We start from the raw sequence: 21,212 nt of genomic DNA on the forward strand, positions 1-21,212 counted from the left end.
TGATATGGGTCTATTTAGGTATTGTGTCTGCTGTTTGTTTTCTTCTAGTAATGAGATTTAAGATAAAAGTATTTGCGAGTCGTACATAGTTTGTTTTGGTAAGTTTTCATTCAGAACATCATTTCCTTATCTAGAACTTGAACTGCTATATGATTTCGCATTTTTGCAGCAGTAGTTAGTTATTTGTTGTATGGGGTATGTTTTGTATGAATAGAGCATCAATCCATTCTGAACTGAAATTGATTTTTTTTTTCAAATGATCCTATACAATTTTGCCGTTCAAAATAAGAGATCTGCCTTGTTTTGAAGAATTTGATGAAAAGCTAGATTTTTAATTATTCCGTACTTTTTCAAATCATGCATTATGTCTTTCATATGATCAACAGTATTATGATACATAGGCACAGGCGAATGATATCTGGATACAATATTATAGCGGGGTTCTAATTATTTTACTAAGTTCCTAAATCCGTCACCTTCAGTTGTAGTTAATGGCTACATATCCGTAACTATATATTCAGCGATTCGTTGCTTGACTGGAATTGAGAGAAAAAAGGTTTCTGCTTATTAAAAAAAACTAGGAACTGTTGTTTTTTGTTGTTGTTTTTTTTCAAGTTGTTGGGGTGGAATGTGAACCGTAACTTGATCTTCTTTGTATGATGATTCCATTGGTGGTAGACTTGATAGTAAAAACTTCGGGACATTACTGCTGGTAGACCTACTGGTACCGGATGTCACAGAATCATTGCTTACTTGAACCCTAACACTTTTGAACATTGTCCGGGACATAACTCTAAAACTATAAGAGGTACGAGGGCTGTCCAAATAATTCGTGCACTGCAGTTATTGTCGTGAGTTATTTATAAGAAAAATCATGAATTATATATCACTTGAAGGGGAAGTCTGTATCAGATAAGAAAACAAAAGAAAAAGCTGCGTAACTGGCATGTCGTAAAAAAGAATCGTCATAAAGTTACCTGAGTAACTTAATACCGGCGCACAACAAAAAAAATGGGTTAGTTTATTACTGTGATTGTGCTTGTAAAGTGGCATTTGCATTTTATGTCATATTTTGTAGAGAAATAATTGATGCCAAGTATTTTGTAGTTTGTATTGTACTTACGCATTGTACATGTAACATATTCCACCAGTGCACGAATATATTGAACAACCATTGTCACATACGCCGGCATTACGGACGGACGTCTGCCTGACCGGTTGTCATCGTCTACCGACTCTCGCCCCTCTACAGAGCGTTCATTGTGCCATTTAAAAATCAGCCTTCGTGACACTGAAGTTGTCCCGCTTGCCCTTTTAAGTTCTTTGTAGGTATATGTTGGTGTTTTACCAATATTTGCGCAAAATTTAATGATCGTCCCTTTTTCCAGACGCTGAGCGACTGACATTTTCACGCAATTACAGTATTGACGACCACACAGGAATGTTTGATTACGACCGTTACAATAGGACAAATAACATAATATTTTCTACTTTCGTCCGGAATACGAACACACACTTTTCCCTGAATTTTGACATTTATATGTAGTGTTTAAAGAATACTGTAATGCACTAACCCAACTTTTGTCGTGGGCCGGTATTACGTTACCAAGGAAACTGTATGACTATTCGTTTTCACGACACGCCGGTTACACGACTTTTTCTTTTGTTTCCTTATTTGAGACAGATTTCCCCTTCAAGTGATATATAATTCATGTTTTTCTATGAATAACTCTTACGACAATAACTGCAGTGCATGAATTTTTTGGACAACCCTCGTATCAACATGAAACTAGATAGATCTCATTGAGTAGGTGTGCAGTGCATAATAACCATAACTCTGCTTTTCCTAATTTTTAAATTATTGCCCTTTGTTTATTTTTACACTTTGAACTTTGTCCAGAACATAACTCTAAAACTATAAACGGTATCAACATGAAACTTTGTAGGTAGTTAGATCTCATTGAGTAGGTGTGCAGTGCGCTAGAACCGAAACTCTGCCTTGCCTTAAGTTTGAATTATTGCCCTTTGTTTATTTTTTCACTTTGAAATTTTTCTTGGCATTTTCCCTTTATAAAGTCTGAATTCGAGGGTATTTTGGCGTTGAATTCCGTTCTCGTTTTGGAAAACTGTTTACCTTTCATACCCGATATTTGAAAAATGGAATCGATATTGAATCGGATTATAAAGATCACATGTATTTAAAAGACTTGCTAAAATTTTATTGCATGTGAAAATCGTGCTAAAATAGACTTTTGGTTAGAAAAAATATCAATAATCTTTTCAACGATATATTATACTTTTATTTTTACGTGCAAATCATGGTTTAATTGAGTTGTTGCCACTAATGCCCCATTTCATTATTAGGGTTATTTTCAAAATATGTATAATGACTGAGTAGCGAACAGTGCAAATTATAATTAGACGGTACAGAAAATCCAACGAATGCTAAGTCACGTTGAAGAATTCATATACAAGTGTCAAAGAAAACTAGGGTTTTCTATGGTGTTCCGTTAGTGACTGCCTATATCGTATGCATCCACTATAACTAAAGTTATCTTAAATCTTAAAAAACTCAACCCCAAGAAAGCACAAAGACGCGAAATTGCGTTTTTACAATAGTACTTTCGCGTTTTTATCATCGCACTTATGTGATTATTACATTTTCGAGTTTAGCAGTTTCGAACCTTCATGTTTTCATTTTCGTACTTTCATAATTTCGTACTTTCGTTTTGTAAAACATAAATGTAAACTTTTATTGAAAATCGGACAAACTACAAGGCATTCTTTTTGAATGCTTTTGTAAAGTATGCTTTAAGATCATGCAAATGTTGTTGTTCCCGGTCATACCTTTGAAATAAATGGCAAAACGTTTAAAGTAGGAAAAGTGGTGCCCTGGTTTCAAAAGACAATCCTCTGTAGTGTGTGTGTGTGTGTGCGTGCGTGCGAGCGTGCGTTTGTGCGCGCGCGTGTGTGTGTGTGTGTGTGTGTGTGTGTGTGTTAGTGACGTGTACAGTGCTGAATGCCTAAAAGCAAAGTCGCATAGAGAACACAAGATTCTTTATGTTAACCTTTGGTATGTTATTACATTCTTTAAGACGCTTTTTGGTCCTTTACTATATACGTTGAATGTACGTGTTTGGACGTCGACTTAAGATTATTCCACATGATTTTGTTTAAATTGAGTGCAGAGCCGGACTTTTTGATGGGGGATTAATGTATTAATTTTGTAAAACAATATAATATTGACACGAGCAACATGGGGTATGTCATTATCCTTATGTAAGATCGTTATTACGTTAAGAGTTGAAGCAGAGGGACAACGAAAGGGCATCGAATTTTTTCGACATTTAAATTTCCCTTATGTGATGCCCATAAACTAATAACTTCACACCAAAACAGGCCTTCCTTTCCCTACCAAAAAGGATCGCTCTGAAGTACGCAACAGTCAGCATATCGTTCTTTTAAATATTTGGTCAATATTTTTATGGCCATCAAAACCCTTTAATCTGATTCCTTTGCCGATTCGTATTTCCATTAGTTTGGTGGGCCTTCATTGTCCAAAACCCTATCCCAAGCAAAATGTCCGTGGGAATTTCCAAGTGTTACGGTCGTTTTATTTTTTGACCGGCGATGATTCTTTCTCTTACATGTGCCTTAATGTGTATAAATTTTGACAGAAATATCATACTTTCGACCCGACCTTAAAAAAACACTTCTCTTATTTTTTGCGGATTTGTTTTCCCATTAGTTTGGTGGTCTTCTTTACAGCAATATAAGGTCAAAAGCCCTAGTCTAACAATTGCAAAATGATTTCCACGCATCATGGTAGTTTTTTTGAACCGGCTCTACATAATGTGTATAAAGTTTCGTAAACAAAATGAAAGCTTTTTCTCTAGCAAACCGTTAAAACACCATCTAAGTGATTCCGTTGCGGGATCGTTGCAATTGACCTTGACATAGCTGTTTGATCAATATAAATGCACATTGTTCTACAAGATCATATAACACAGTATTTATACTGATTACATAAAGCTATTATTGATCTTCTTTGGGGATGTTGAACAAAAAGAAATTTAGATACACATTTTATTCCAGCAACGCTAAGCACTTCAAACTTATTTATATTCAATGTTATATCGATATTTAATTCTATTCCCATACATATACATAAACGGTCTTAATTAAAACTTCTAAGACAGAATCAAGCAGCATGTTTTTTTTAGGCTAGATGTTTTTCGTACAGATATAGTTTGGTACACACTCGTTCTGGACATGAATAAATCAAGTCATTTCTCTGCAATCCAATACACTGAAAAACGTTGTCCAGTTCTGTCATATCGAAGACCTCGTCAACATACAACAACAAACAAACAGAACCAATTGTTTCCTTCCGGATGTGACGTAGATGGTAAACCACGTGGCTTTTCAGTGAAGAAATATCTGTTCCAAATACATCCAGATTACAGACAAAAGGTGGGACTTGTGACGCATAGGTTGTGCATATTGTTAAAAGTCCTTTTGCCTTGGTTACTTCACTTATTTTCACGTCTGAAACTATTTCCATCCTGTTTGGTGCCTTAAGGAAAGGCACGTTTGCTGGAATAGCCCGGTAAGGAACCAAATCTACTACGATCCTGTCTTTACGAAAAAAGTATTGTCGAATGACATCATTTGATAGGAATGCTGTCAACTCTTCATCAGTTGGAACAATTAGATTCTCTGTTTCTGTTTCCAGAGTCTGCAAGTCACATTTATCAAACACAAACCGTACAATAGGCTGAAAATTAAAATATTCTAATCGTAATGTATGTAAAGTAATGCTCATTTACGTGCAATACTTTTGTGACACGTTCTTGTTTCGAAAACTAAAATACTCTTAAGCTATTCAATGTAGTAACTACGTACTCTTTTCAACGGCAAAAGTTATCGAACTTAACAATTGCCAACTAACAGACGTGCTTCACCCATTTTCATATTTTTAATGACACGTTTGCTCACAGATCATTTGGACGATCTTACAGCTTTTTTACTACATGTAATACATGGTTTGATATTTTGAAAATTAACAAATTTTAACCAAATTTTGAATCGTTTTAAAAAAGATATTAAATTCAAATATGTACTGATAACAAATAAGTCTTAGATTCCATGTTAAATATTAGAGTTAAAATAGATTTTATCATAGTTTGGAGACTTTATTATTGGAAACGTGCCACAGTGAGTGCAGCTATTAGCTACCCGCACTAACTGTCTAGAGCATGTTTGCTGTAAGGTTAATTTTTCTAAGGTTTACTTATTGTGAATTCAGGAAAGAAATGTCATATTCAGATGTTCGTTCATTGGTTACATTTTTCTAGGTTTTAATATTGTGACAACAGGGAACGCCTTTTAATTTTTGCCTATGAAGAACATCAAACACTCGACAAATCAGATAGCCTCGTGTTTATAATTATACCTTAGTGATAAGTAGTTGGTTAACAGATTTAAATGACTGTTTTTCTGTTATTGGGTTATCGTCCCCTGTAGTAAATGCATGTACTTTGATCTTAGATTCATTTAAAACGTGTGTTTCCAGTTTCTTGTACAAACCCCGCCCACTCACGCTCGAATTTACTCTTGCGGCCCGTGTCACCACCGTCACCCCGTCGTCAACGACTACCGCCGCAACAAAGCCAACCTGTAATCGGTAAAAAATACTTTTAGGAACAAGCCAAATAAATAGAAAAATATGTGCATAAATATTACTGCGGCAACATAGAAATGGTTCACATACAATTAACAAATGTAAACCATTTATATCCGTACATCGCCAGCACAAAAAAATATATGAATAGAAAAATCCATATAATAACAAAATAGACAAGGCAAAATACATCAAAAAGGAACAACTGCTGTCATACTTTAGTTGGGATACAAATATATAGAATAGAAAACGAAGCTCTAAACCAGTTTGGTGTAGAGTCTCGTCACCGGCTCAAACAGTAACCATAGAGCTGGATATTGCGGTTTGTTTCGGCAGCCGATGTAAGATCCGTATTACAATAACGTTTTTACCCAACGGCTAAAATTTTTGGGTGCGTAACCACGAGAATTTGTTTTTACAGAACGTGCATTGCTAACATTTTTCAGTAAATTTTACTAGAAATTTTGTAATTAAACGAAATATTTTTCTTCTTCTTTTTACCTCCCAGTCAGCTCCAAACATTGAACTTACCGAAGCCAAAATAAATGTTTGCGGGCAAACACTGTTATTCCATTGACGCCTCCAGTGGTGTGTCATATACTTAAATAGCGGTACTTACAATTTTGTTGTCAAGGACAGCCACATAGGGCGTTGTTAATGGACACGTGATAAAATCCTCATAGTATGCGCTCAAGTTATCTAGCCCATCATACACAATACGATTGATATTGATGACATCCTCTTTGTCAGTGGCTGTTGCTAGTCGTATTGATACGCCGTCCATCTTTGTAACTGTCAAATTAACGTTTACGATATGAATAGAAGGATAAAGTCATTTGTCTTAATCCTTGTTGCTCTTGTGTTAATATATATTTTTATTATTACTGACGTTTATTTATTTAAGTACATGAACAGTTGAAACAGATATGTATTTATATGTTTACTGAAGTCGTTAAATTACTTCTTAAACGAATTGAATTTTCTGGCATAAATCTTTTGCAGATGTAAAATTTTCACGAAATGCTCAAATATTAGGAAACTAATATGAAAAATATGAAATAGTTAAGCCAAAATATCATGATAAAGTTGAAAACAAACCCATAGAATCACGCATAAAATCGCCTCATAAATTCACTAAATTATCCTCGTCTTCAAGTTAACACTTGTGGCTTTTAAGTTGAATAAGTTACAACTTACCTGAACTTTTTCATGGACCGACATGTTGTTCGTTATTGCTCATTATTGAACATGTCAGGTGGTTGTGTCATACAATAGCATGATGACTATCATTAGCATGTTGTCTCATTATATAGATAACATTAACTAATTGAAATACTATGTATATGTAATATAAATGTATATACTAAGTAATGTTATACAGAAAATATACCACACTGCTCCAACACTTTGGATTTATTATAATCTAATACCGAATGTTTAGATTATTTCTTACATTTGCATTGAAGCAAACCATCAAGTATGACAAGAAATGTTTTTAAAAGGCTTTACTTTGTATTTTGTCCGAAAAACAGTAATACCTCTCTGTTTAATAGGCATATATCTTAACTTTATAAACTGATCCGAGTTATTTCGAAAAAGTAACATCATCGCATAAAAACGCTCACGCTATGACACTGACTGGAAATAAATTCAAAGCAATTGGCTTTTGTCACCAGTAAAGGTCAATGCCAGCCTCTTTACTTTTGGTCAACCAATATTGAATTTTCGTTTTTTTCCCTAAAGTTGATAATCAATTGTTCCAAAACTAAAAGTCCATTCCAGAAGTTCAGCAGGTAAGGGGTAAAATAAACTTGATGTTCTAACTTTCTCCTCCTTTTGTTCCTTCTTTGTTGATTGGTATGGGCCGAGTGGTTAAAGTCGTTGTCTTCAATCATTTTCCCCTCACCGCTGTGGGTTCGAATCCCGACAGGGACTTTGGATTCTTTCATGTGAGGAAGCTATCCAACTAGCTTACGGAAGGTCGGTGGTTCTACTTAGGTGCCCGTTCGAGCCTGAAATAATGCACGGAAGGGCACCTGAGGTCCTCCTCCACCAGTAAAGGTGGACCATCGCCATATGACCTACACTGTGTCGGTGTGACGTAAAACTCAATCAATCAAACAAACAAAATTGTTGGCTGGTTGTTGCTTTTATACACATATATTTTAACTGACAGCGTGTGGCCTGGTGGTTAACGCGTCGTACCAATAACCTAGGGATTGCTGACCGCGTGGGTTCAAACCCCGTTAGGGTCAAGTCGTTGCTTTAATGAGCAAGAAACTTTACATTTATTGCTTAGCACTGGTTGGTTCCAGAAACGGACTCGAGAGTGTTTAAATAAGTATTTAGCTTCCAACACAATCGAACTAAAATAAATTAGTATAAATATCTAACACCCATACGTAATACAGCTGATAATCAACTATAAATAATAAAAAAACACATTAAAGAGTTCATAAATCTTGATTTATTGTTTCAGTGTGAGAAAAGGAGCATACATCTCATTTGCACATGTAAATGTATAATATGACTTTTTTTTATATAAATATGTTCTCAACCACACCAATTACGAAAATTAAACTATTGTAAAAGTATTAAAAAAAGGAAAACAAAAGAAATTTTGTAACCATTTTGCACATACATTCTGACCATCACGTTAACATATTAGCAACAATTATTTCAACTTATGGTAATATCTAAATCAAAAGAAAACCAAAAATAACTATATAAAACATAAAAAAATAATGTCAAGAAATACAAATATAAACATAAATTAAATTATTCAACAAAGAATCCTATTCTATATTATACTGTTATTTAATTGGTGTTTGTGGAAGACGCAAAACTGTTGTCCCGATTCCAGGGTTGACAGCAAGCTGTTCCACAAACACCAATAAAATAACTGTTTTATTACCTAATGCTTTGCAATCAAACTATAATATTTATTGCAACAACATATAAATAATATTTTTACAACTGTTTTAAATGAATCCTACAGACGTTTGATTTTCTAATAACCACTACCGTACATTGAGCTAAGAGTTCATTTCATATAAGGACATGAATGGTGACATGTTCTGGATCCGTACTCTCAGTGCCTGAAAGGGCGGTTGACCCTTTTTAAGCCTAGGATATATACATACAGTACATTACATCACTGCGCATGCACAAGAATTAAACAGTTGTAAATTAGCAATTCATATTTACGAAGGCATGAGGTAATAATATAGAATGTAATGAAACATATAACTTATGAAATAAAAGTATTTTCAAGATCATTTTTAATTATGATAAAGGGTGATTATTTATTATAGCTCTTAATTACCTATGAATGCCTTCTATAAATACAAATTGACCAACTATGTTAAAATCTTTCAAGAAACAAACATTAGGTTATGAAAAAAAAGCTTTTGTTGATTTATTTTACAAAATATTTCATCAAATATATTTTTTTTACACTTCAATTTCCGAGTAGCAAATTGAGATTAATATTTTAGCGGGATAAAAAAAGAAAGACCTGTGGGGACAATTTTACACTTTACAAAGTCACAGTGTCAACTTCACAAATTCACGATTTTAACTTATTATAATATTGCTAAAAACATTAAGTTGGACCACTCACAACCGTCAGTAGCATCTGATACACACGAGATTCGAGTTTCAAACATTTACACGGTCTTTCAATCGCTTTCTACGCCATTATGCATCCTTGTGTGAAACGTTGCGGTTTCGTTGCTATTGGCCAATCAGAAGACTCGTTACAAAATATCGAACAGCTGATTGACAATGGCGTTGAAAGGAATCTAAATACCGTGGAAAGGTTTGAAATTCGAATTTTACGTGTATCAGATGCTACTGACGGGTGTGAGTGGTCCAACTTAATGTATTTAGTAATATTATTTAGTAAATTCAAGTGATTTTGACCCATACTCAGCTGACAAACATGTATTAGTCTATGTTTACGTACCGAATCGTTGTGCCGCAATTCTGTCTACCAAGGATTTTTAGCACGAATTCGCTCGTTTCCTGATAGATATTTCATGAACGGGAAGGGCTAGAGACTTGGGGTTGGTCTCATTTGGAAGCTTTATACAAACGTGAAATAGTGATGAAAGTCGTTTTTAATTGTCCGGCCAATTGTTTTCACAACGGCTCGGGAAATGAATCCCTTGCTCGTAGGCTCGAATCTGGAGTTTCCGGCCTTCTCTTAACTTATAGTATATTTTAAAGGGGGTCATTTTTTACAATTTTTTTTTTGGTTTTTGACACTTTTAAGATGAACACAGGTTTTATTATCAATCTGGTCATATTTTTTCATCCCAGGTCCGATACTCGTGCCTGTGCTCGGAGCATATATCTCACAATTGCCAACAACATCATTAATATAGTTCTTTGGTGATTTGTTGTTATGTAAATGTCAAGTGGTTAACTATAGTTACTTTACGCGAAAACCGGATACTTATCTGATGATCACGTGGTTAACTAGTTAATTAACACATTAATTACTTATTACTTATCTGTTTTCAAATATGGAAAGTGGAAAAATATTTAATACGTTAAACATGATCGCTATCTGATGGCACAGAAACGTCACCATACAAAATTGAGCAACAAATTGTTCCATCATTAAATTATTAAATAATTATTATTCATCATTCAAATGATATCATCCGAATATTAATTTGCCACGTGTATGATAAGTTTAAGTTTGATAGTTTAATTAGGTGTATGAATCTCAATGATTATCATTATCTAGAATATCTAATGTCATTTTGTTGAGGCTGGATACCATTGAGGTTATTTTTAGAACTTTATTTTGAACTGTTACTTCATAATATAAACATGTTACTGAATGAGGCAATAAAAACTTTAATTGAATCTAAAATAGTGTTGTCTTATATCTTTTCTGGTAGCATTACTGTTACTTAATGCATATCATTATACGATAAGTTATACGATATATAGAGGCTACTGTATTCAAGTTTTTTTTCGAGTGGTATGAAAATAATTATTTCATGATTGGCGGTAGCCACGAGTAAAATGTTTTAATTTTCATACAACAATAGAAATAATTATTGGTCGTAATCGTTATCAATTTATAATAGGCCTTTTTTTATTTCGAGTCAAAAAGTCTATATTAAATCCACATCGTAACATACACAGCCTCGTTTTCAGTTTCAGAATAGAAATTTTTGGATCAAATACATAATTATCATAATCCATATTGTCTCGTTTTCATCCAAATACCCCACCCAATACATATATGTGGGTATAAATCGGTTTTACAAGACAGTTTCATAAAGATATTTATAAGCATTTTAAAAAAATACTAACAGCACTTATGCAAGGAACAATAACTTTTTATTCATTTCCCATTTTAGAGCCGTAGACACGATACAGTGTCCAGTCTGATATGATTTATATATAATTTATTTTTTGTATTATGAAGCTTGTAACTGAAATGATAAAACATATGCCCGTTTATGCGTAGGCCTACTAATGGTATTTCACAATGTTTTACGTGACGCGTTTTCCATCATTTCTCTGCTGAACTAGTAATACATTTGCAAATTACAGGTATTTAGGCAGATGACATAGATTAAGGAATTTGTGTATGTGAAATGTTAATAAACGTTGTGATAAGTTCTGTTACGATTAACTGAAGTCTTACTAAACTTGATTAAAGGTAACAAGCAATCATTGGAGAGGTCATCAGACCTCTCTACAGTGTTAAAATGATTGCTGGTGGCATCCATTTTTTGCGAGTCAAATTTAAGTTAATGAATCTTAAATCAAGCCTAAAATCATTACAGCCAGTGTACAAAAAATGTTATGTTATTATCTTAGCTATTTAAGGGATGTAAATAATAAAACCGTCGTGAACACGCAAGTTGTTCGGTTATATGAATGCATAGTTTGCCTTGCAGCTGGTAAAGATACTGCTTTATTTCGTAAATGCTATTCCACTTACTAGTTTATGACCCTAGTTTGTTCAAAAACAAAATTGTAAATTAATGTGAACGATATTCATAATTGTTGCATATTACGTGCTTAATTACTACGTATTGTACTGCATTAATATATTTAAACATGGTGTTGAATAGTTATTATTATCTCCATACAGAAGACGGACAAAAGTTAGTTAATAAATGGCCTTTTATCATTGACCTCAATCTTAACATTTTACAAATCTAGAGATTCAGGTGTGTTTATACTTCAGCGTACAAATAATTCGGGTTTCTTATTTGGTGTATTTGGACTGAATATTCAACAGGTTTGTTTTAAAATTTCATCATGTCTGCCATGCTTTACTTCTAATTGCAAGAAGTTGTTCAAATATTGAGCAATTCAATCGCAATGAGCGCCGCTAGCAATAAAATGTTAAAAACAAAGAACCCTGTGCAATTGAAATAAAGATACTGTTAAGTACTTTGAAAGCTCTCTCACATATGCAAATTTTGGAACCAAGATTGAAATATTTTTTATGTCGATGTTTTAAACTCTCGCAGACAGAAGACTTTCTCTAGTGAATGTCAAAGCATTTTATTTAAGATAGAAAATATTCTTAAACTTTTAGAAATAGTTCTGTATAGCTTAAACAATGAAAACATTTGTCAAGAATTGATTACGGTATTCCTGTGTTTTTTTAATTTTATTTTCGTATTTGCGTCTGGCGCCAAATGGAGCAAAAACACGACATGTCACAAGTCAGTCACCATACATACTATACATGCATCTATAGTATGTTTACAGTACAAATACTGTTTTAGACAAGAATAGAGAAACTATGTACAGCTTATCAATAAGACCAGCCACGCCCTCTGACAAGGATGAAGTCCTTGGTATCCACTGTAATGTGTATGATGGGCGGGACTATCTGGAAGCATACTATGACGATTTCATCACGTGTCCTTTATCAACGCCCTATGTGGCTATCCTTGACAATAAAATTGTAAGTGATGCTATACTTTTCTAATGTTTTCTATTGCTATAGGTCGTTGAGTCGTTTTGCTTTCTTTTGCTTACTAACATTCTTTCAGTCACGCCTTTCATATGTTTTGTCATCAATTAGAAAGGTTTAAAGGCCAATAATACATCAGAAATGCTATCATTTTTATTTCTCAAAAGATGTTTATTTTTGGTATCTTCTTTTTTTTCCCAAAAATTTACTCATTTTCTACATACATGAACTATTTTTTGCATCTTAAGGTTTTGGCATTTGATACAATTACAGTGAATGAATATTTAGTATGTGTGAAAAAAAAAAACAACAACATTATATAAAATTAAATGATAGTGTTTCCAGTGTTTTATTGTAATATATCAGACGATTATATTCTGATAAATCACTAGTGAAATTTATAAAATATAATTTTCACTGTAGCCGGACTATATCTGAATGCGGATGAAAAGAAAATCATAACTAAATGGAATAACAGGAAGAAATAAATGCCGTCATGCGTAAATTTTATTTCTTTAGGACAAGAAAGTCGATCTCATCATACATCATCTTAAAAATGTAACAAAATAAGAGAAATTCAACAGACCTGTATTTCAAAAATTGATGATGTGACGTCATGATGTGATGACGTCACAAAGGAGGAAGCGTGACGTTACGCGGCAAAATTGGTAAAAAATACTTAAAATCACTTAAAAAGCATGAAATAAAAAGAAAATTTATTTGTTTTACATATGAGATTGAAAAATATTTCATTCGTGAACACCAGCTACTGTATTTCCATTCGTGGCCACGCCACTCGTGAAAATATTGCATCTGGTGTTCACTCAGTAAATATATTTTTCAATCTTACATGCAAAACAAATAAATATCCTCTATTTGTCGTGACGCGGCTCATTTTATTATGAACAGGTTGGTTTTATAGCGACGCTAGTCATTGATGACGGGGAAACTGTGATTACTAGAGCAGCAAGGATAAATCCTAGCATGAGTGGGCGTGGTTTGTACAAGACGTTAAAAGCGTATGCGCTGAAGTCCTCAAATGTAAAACGACATGCATTTACAAAAGTTGACGCAAATCCAGAGACTTCTAGAGAGTCGTTTATATCAAAGAACCAACTAATAACTTCAAGGGTAGGATATATTTTAAATCCCCTCTTGAAATCTAAAATGAAACCGATAAAAAGGGTATGCTTAAATATAGCTAGTAAAAATATTAAGCCATAAGGATATTTAGCTGGCAACTAATCCAAGAGAATGAATTGCTAATATGTTGATAAGAAAATTCTAAAATGCTCTGTTGTAAATCAGTTCAGCTTCTTTTTCACATAATTGATCTTGAAACATGGCATGTACATATTTTGATCATTCTGTCCTTCGATTTTATGCCGATTGCTTGTAGAATTATTTTGATATTAATCAGTTCCGTCCCTATAGTGTCTTTGCTTTTATACTCCAAAACTGAATCATAGTTAAATTTATTATATAATGAACAGATATTATTTGCCACTTATCTTTATATTTCCACTCTGGTTTCCCTTTTTAGCCATTTGTACGGTTTGTGTTTGATGCACGTGACTTGCGGTCTTTGGAATCAGAAACAGAAGAGATTATTGTCCCAACCAATGAAGAGTTAACAGCATTCTTATCAAATGACGTCATCAGATCATACTTGTGTCGTAAAGACAGGATCGTAGTGGACTGGGTTCCTTATCGCCCTATTCCAGCAAACGTGCCATTGTTCCGATGGGCACCAAACCGGATGAAAATATTTTCTGATGTTTCCTTGAGTAAAGAACAAACGGTAAAAGGACTTTTAACAATATGTACAACCTTTGCCACAAAGGACCCACCTTTTGCCAGTAATCTGGATATATTTGGAACAGACGTTTCTTCACTGCGAAGTCACGTGGTGTATCATCTACGTCATATCCGGAAGGAAACGGAAGGTGCTGTAAGTCTGCTTGTGTTGGCAGAAGACGATTTTGATATGGGAGAATTGGACAAAGTATTTCAGTCGGTTGGATTGAAGAGAAATGACTGGTTTGATTCTTCATATCCCGAAAGAAAATATTCTATACAATATTTGTATGAAAACCATTTAGTTTAAAACAGAAACACGCTGCTCGTCAACTTTTTCAGATGTCATTGAGGACCATATCCAGACATATATTCAGTTTTTCTGCGACAAAGTTTAATTTTATAAAAAAAAAATGTAACGATTGTTTTTGTTTCGTTTTTTCCTTTTGTAATAGCATTGTTAAACGCATTTTACAGGAATAAAGTGCAACTTACGCATACTCATTGATTTTGACGAAGTTAACCTTCCTTTCTGATTTATATTAGACAATAATGTTTATATTAACAAATGCACATCATCTATTCATATTGTTAATGCATACCGATGTACTCTATCTGAATCTTTTCTTAACTGGGCGAAGCATTATTTTATGTATGTAACTATATAGGATATATATTGGAACTTTTCAATTTTCGTTCGTATGAACATTTGTACAATGTTCACAATCTGATTAAAGTTCAGATCTTCTTATTTCATTTATGTAGATCTGATAACCACCGCATATGTTTTTCTTTCTTTATAATTCGGATTTCCCGAGATTCTATTTTTATCCATGCAATCAAACCGATTTTTACATAGGCATTAGATGAAGTATTAAAATACCGTTTTGTTAGAAAAAATGTTTGAAGTAATTTTTAACAAACTAACTTGAAATAATAGTTAATTTTAACTGGGTAAGATTGTTTTGCCAGTTTCCCTGTCGGCTAATATAAATGGACAACGCCATGTTTATTCTCGAAATCGTGAAAATTACCTACTCAGTATTGGCTTTCCCAGTGTTGAAATTATAAACCACATCGCTTTCAAAATTATGAAAGCTCGCCGATGATTGGCTGTGTGAAAGGTCACCAGAAATGATTTGGTATTTGGTCACGGTTAGATCTAAATGCGGGGCGTTATTTAGAGGTTTTAATTAGATTGTGCTGTTCAAACCCTTTGACGTTGTCTTTATTCTTAAAATATTGTTAGACTTGTACACTTGTACCATATGCATGTTTGACCTTGTTGCAATTCTAACAGACAACAATAAGCCAAATTCACTTAATCACTTAATTTCGTCTTATTGCCCTAGCACAAAAACACCGTCAATAACACGCATAAATAGCATTTTAACTAAAATTGAGCTAAGAATTGAGAATATCTAATAATATCTTTTGCATATTTTTTCCGGTCGATCTTTTATGTTTATGACGTTGGACCTCTTTTGTGTCCCTTTCAAGGAAAATTAGTACATGAAGGACGCAGTTGTGAAAAACAACAACATACATTGCAAAAAATTTTATTAGGTAATGATCAAAGAACAACATTATCAACAAAAAAAAAATCCTAAATATTTTTTTATCCTGACTTATATATACCCAACCTAAAAATATATGATATAAACTTTGTTTTCTTCTATAAAGACCGAAACGTTTTGTAGGACTGATCACCGGAAGTGACTGAACAAAAAATAATTTTACAAAAACAACATTTTGTAACCATTCAAATTGAAATAGTGATTTGAAAAAAAGGGTGAACAGATTGTATGTAAATCACAACATTTAGAACAACACCAAGAATACCAACACTTTTGTAAATTGATTTCCATAACATGTAATGTGACATTGTAAAACAATTAGCAATTTATATTTATTTAATGACCAAAAAAAGTATTTTAGGTGAAACGAACTCCTAATGATAATGAGTTAGAGTTTCATTGGCCAACACGTGTGCCTTACAATTGTTTTGTGGGTTTTTTTTATTCTAAAGACAAATGGACCTTGGCAAGTAAAATGCAACATAGATACGCGTTTGCAAAGAAATAATTAAAAGCCCATTCTGCCTCAGAAATGCTATCATTTTTATTTTTTAGAGTATTGTATCAAAACAATTCTCATTGGTAAAATAGATGACCCATCTTTTACTTCTTTTTCTCTGTTAGTAATTGAAATAATTATGGTGAATTAGTATCTTGTAATGGAAGTCAAATTACTTCTTTGATTACATTTTGCTACCTTTACGACACGTTACTGCACATTCAGCGCAACTTTCTTCATTTAATTAACATTTCACATGCTTTTAATCTATTATTGAAACATTATTAAACAAATGTTTGATATTTCAAAAGAATTTAAAAAAAAAGATTTCTGAAGAATAATGTGCCTTTAAATTAAATATGTCCTATACTGTCTTTATTATGATTTTAATTTGGAACTTTACATTGAGGAAGAAAATACTGTTGAACATCTAATTAAACTGAATTGGTCCACACCGGAAGATCTGCAATACCTTAAAAAATTATGTTGATACTATTTGGTATCATTTGATACAAAAACCATAAAATAATTATATATGAATGTTGTAGGTAAGCAAAAGTTGTATGGACATTAAATATCTATAAATAGCAGATTAAAAGTGTTCTGGAACAAAAATATTATATTATTTCTTCATATAAATGCTCATGCTAAATCACTTGGAACTAGATTCAAATGATACATTTCTATTGTTTTTATCAATATTTGAAATATTTATTGAAAATTTGCACATTTTAGACTAATCCACTTTAAGATTTAAGCTTTTACAATCATTATTGACTTATGTCATTTTAAAAGTTCTAAAAATAACCTCAATGGTATCCAGCCTCAACAAAATGACATTAGATATTCTAAATAATGATAAACATTGAGATTCATACACCTAATTAAACTATCAAACTTAAACTTATCATACACGTGGCAAATTAATATTCGGATGATATCATTTGAATGATGAATAATAATTATTTAATAATTTAATGATGGAACTATTTGTTGCTCAATTTTGTATGGTGACGTTTCTGTGCCATCAGATAGCGATCATGTTTAACGTATTAAATATTTTTCCACTTTCCATATTTGAAAATAGATAAGTAATAAGTAATTAATGTGTTAATTAACTAGTTAACCACGTGATCATCAGATAAGTATCCGGTTTTCGCGTAAAGTAACTACATTGTATAGTTAACCGCTTGACATTTACATAACAACAAATCACCAAAGAACTATATTTTTCAAGTTGTTGATAAGTGTGAGATATATGCTCCGAGTATTACATATATTTATATAGTAGATAATAAAATGTTCTAGAACAAAATATTATTTTTCATCCTAAAGCATTAAAACTATATCAATATTTTTTTTTCAAACAACTTTTTATAAGAATATCCAAGTGATACGTTTATGTTGTGTTTATCAATATTTGAGCCACGCCATGACAAAACCAACATAATGGGTTTTCGACCAGCATGGGTCCAGACCAGCTTGCGCATCCGCGCAGTCTGATCAGGGTCCATGCTGTTCGCTAACAAACCGTATAACAAGTAGAGAAACTGATAGCGAACAGCATGGATCCTGATCAGACTGCACGGATGCGCAGGCTGGTCTGGATCCATGCTGGTCGCAAACCCATTATGTTGGTTTTGTCATGACACGGCTCATTTGTAAAAAAAAATCATGGAAAATGTGCCCATTGTAGACCAACCCACTTTAAACCTAACCTAGTCACAGAAATAACCTATCAATTGACAAAATAAATTATATAAAATTTTCTTTTATTCACAAGGAGCAGGGAAGAGTTTGGTTAAAAAAAGTTAAATATGTCATATTTTACACAACAGAATCGAAATACTTTGATTGAGAATGAAAGCTGCATGCCTCCAGATGAGCCGCATTAATTTATGAAAATCATGATTGAGCAAAAATGTACTAAGATTTTATTAAAAGTAAAACAATTCACAATTCAAGTACTTACTTACATGTTATATGTACAAAGAATGGCAGATTTTGCTGTATTTATTTCAATATTTCTACTGCGTGACTAACGCAGTAAGGGCTTTTTTTCGTTATATTTTGACCTTTATTTGGTAATTTTTGTGTATTGAAAGTGCCGTTCGCAATGAGTAAATTACTTTCTTTGTCCGCTTGAAAATATTTCACTTTTTATTTCATTTGCAAAATTTCTATGAAAATGAGCATAAATCTGGCGGAATGGTGCTTTAAGAAGAAACTCTTAAATTATGATTTTTTCCCCCAAAACTTTCTTTTTAAATTGTTTTTACACACATCTGGAGGCACGCCGCTAAAAACCCTGATGGAGCCGGTGTCATCCTACAAGCATCTTTTCAGCGTATAAATAGCATGACCGTTTTTATTGAAGTTTCTGTCAACATCTAAAATTTTATTCATAAAACACACATGAATACAATATTTGAGCCGCGTCACGACAAAACCAACATAGTGCGTTTGCGACCAGCATGGATCCAGACAAGCCTGCGCATACTCGCAGTCTGATCAGGACCCATGCTGTCCGCTTACAAACTCTATAACAAGTAGAGAAACTGATAGTGAACAGCATGGTTCCTGATCAGACTGCGCGGATGCGCAGGCTGGTCTGGAACCATGCTGGTCGCAAACCCATTATGTTGGTTTTGTCGTGACACGGCTCATTTGTATACATAGAATAATGATGTGCTCAGAAATGATATTGACATAGATGTGGTTGTTGTAAGCAGGTAATTGTTTAACAGAGTTTGAACTGTATATCATATCGGTACAAACGTCTGCAATTTGCCAGAAGGAAAACAGTTTTAGGATTGAAGCAGGTCTTATATTATTTGGAAGACGTGGAAAAGATTTAAAGAATGAAATACAGTATCACCTCGGCAGATCGTCCCCCTAAAGGGAAATGGCCACTTGCAACAAAAAGTATTATTTCTTCTAAAAGTAAGCATTCGCAATAAATTTAACCTCTCTAGAGGACCACCTCTCAGGAGCAACCGAAATTTCTGTCTGCCATAGAGTGTCAATCTGCTGAGGTTTCACTGTAACTTCAATATTAGTAAGTACCCTAGTTGCTTCTTTATGAATTTCTACTTTTTTCTTGACATCTATTGGTTTACGTGAATTTCTATTTGATTAATGAGAATTTCTTCTAAATTCATTCGAATTTCTATTGATCCACTCGAATTTTTATTATTTAACGTGAGATTCTATTTATTCATGTACATTTCTATTGATTAATGTAACAGCTATTTTCTATTGAGTCACGTATTTTTTTCTATTTGTTGCCACGAATACGTTAAACAGCATGGTTTCAATGAATGTAATTCAAATAATTTTGTTGACTAAATACTTTCTTTGTTAGCAATAAATCAATTAAAATCTTATATGATGACCTGTGAACTGTGCTGCATTGAAGATAGTGTATGGAAACTTTTATACTTGGGTTTATCTCTAATAGAATATAAAAAATAACGCTTTAAACGTGCTATATCATGACGTCATAAATAGTGCTTTATCGAAGATATAGTATTGTAATCCGTAAACAGTGCTTTATCAAAAGTATAACACACTCTTTAAACTGTGCCCTATCGTGATATATGGTAAATATATTCTGTTAATCTCTATTAAAAAAACTAGAAATGTGTCCATAGGACACGGATGCCCCCACACGCCACTGTTCTGTCAATCTTATGACTCTAGGTCAAATATTTTTTGGACTACATGTGCCACAAGTTAAAAACTAAAAATCAACAAAGGGCCATAATACTGTTAAATTTGGTCGCAGCAAAAATTCCTTCCTTTACTACCATCTACACATTAAGGTTGTTCATCCCTGGAAGTTTAAGCAAAATCTGCCATCCGGTTTAAGAGGAGTTGCGTTCACAAAACTTCTACATAGTATATAGTGATAAAATCAGCAAAGGGCCATAATTCTGTAAAATTTGGTTGCAGCAAAAATTCCTTCCTTTACTACCATCTACACATTAAGGTTGTTCATCCCTGGAAGTTTAAGCAAAATCTGCCATTCAGTTTAAGAGGAGTTGCGTTCACAAAATTTCTACTTAGTATATAGTGAAAAAATCAACAAAGGGCCATAATTCTGTAAAATTTGGTCGCAGCAAAAATTCCTTCCTTTACTACCATCTACACATTAAGGTTGTTCATCCCTGGAAGTTTAAGCAAAATCTGCCATCCGGTTTAAGAGGAGTTGCGTTCACAAAATTTCTACATAGTATATAGTGAAAAAATCAACAAAGGGCCATAATTCTGTTAAATTTGGTCGCAGCAAAAATTCCTTCCTTTACTACCATCTACACATTAAGGTTGTTCATCCCTGGAAGTTTAAGCAAAATCTGCCATCCGGTTTAAGAGGAGTTGCGTTCACAAAATTTCTACATAGTATATAGTGAAAAAATCAACAAAGGGCCATAATTCTGTAAAATTTGGTTGCAGCAAAAATTCCTTCCTTTACTACCATCTACATATTAAGGTTGTTCATCCATGGAAGTTTAAGCAAAATCTTCCATCCGGTTTAAGAGGAGTTGCGTTCACAAAATTTCTACATAGTATATAGTGAAAAAATCAACAAAGGGCCATAATTCTGTTAAATTTGGTCGCAGCAAAAATTCCTTCCTTTACTACCATCTACACATTAAGGTTGTTCATCCCTGGAAGTTTAAGCAAAATCTGCCA

At 33.3% G+C, this 21,212-nt stretch overlaps 2 protein-coding genes across 2 annotated transcripts; one reads left to right on the plus strand and one right to left on the minus strand.

The window, feature by feature from the left end:
- Positions 1–4,097: 4,097 nt before the first annotated feature.
- On the minus strand, positions 4,098–5,953 carry LOC132756396 (uncharacterized). Its single transcript, XM_060747464.1, has 2 exons — positions 5,456–5,953; positions 4,098–4,777 (listed from the first exon to the last, which is right to left on the minus strand). Exons 1-2 carry the CDS (start codon positions 5,873–5,875, stop codon positions 4,220–4,222), a joined length of 978 nt encoding a protein of 325 aa, XP_060603447.1. The 5' UTR covers positions 5,876–5,953; the 3' UTR covers positions 4,098–4,219.
- A 5,850-nt stretch (positions 5,954–11,803) lies between these two features.
- LOC132756397 (histidine N-acetyltransferase-like) lies at positions 11,804–15,223 on the plus strand. Its single transcript, XM_060747465.1, has 4 exons — positions 11,804–11,957; positions 12,454–12,635; positions 13,554–13,775; positions 14,188–15,223. The coding sequence occupies exons 2-4, from the start codon at positions 12,471–12,473 to the stop codon at positions 14,749–14,751; spliced, it is 951 nt and encodes a 316-aa protein (XP_060603448.1). The 5' UTR covers positions 11,804–11,957; positions 12,454–12,470; the 3' UTR covers positions 14,752–15,223.
- The last annotated feature ends 5,989 nt before the right edge of the window (positions 15,224–21,212 follow it).

The sequence above is a fragment of the Ruditapes philippinarum genome, unplaced genomic scaffold (genome assembly GCF_026571515.1).
Source record: "Ruditapes philippinarum isolate M1 unplaced genomic scaffold, ASM2657151v2 ctg570_1_1_1_1, whole genome shotgun sequence".
NCBI lineage: Eukaryota > Metazoa > Mollusca > Bivalvia > Venerida > Veneridae > Ruditapes > Ruditapes philippinarum.

Bases quoted from the DNA above. Each gene is read 5' to 3' on its own strand.
- LOC132756396 (XM_060747464.1), bottom strand. From the start codon at position 5,875: ATGTATTTTGCCTTGTCTATTTTGTTATTATATGGATTTTTCTATTCA. The intron at 4,778-5,455 runs GTATAATTATAA...TTTAATTTTCAG, and splicing joins ACCAACTACTTATCACTAAG to CCTATTGTACGGTTTGTGTT.
- LOC132756397 (XM_060747465.1), top strand. From the start codon at position 12,471: ATGTACAGCTTATCAATAAGACCAGCCACGCCCTCTGACAAGGATGAA. The intron at 12,636-13,553 runs GTAAGTGATGCT...TATTATGAACAG, and splicing joins CTATCCTTGACAATAAAATT to GTTGGTTTTATAGCGACGCT. The intron at 13,776-14,187 runs GTAGGATATATT...TTCCCTTTTTAG, and splicing joins ACCAACTAATAACTTCAAGG to CCATTTGTACGGTTTGTGTT.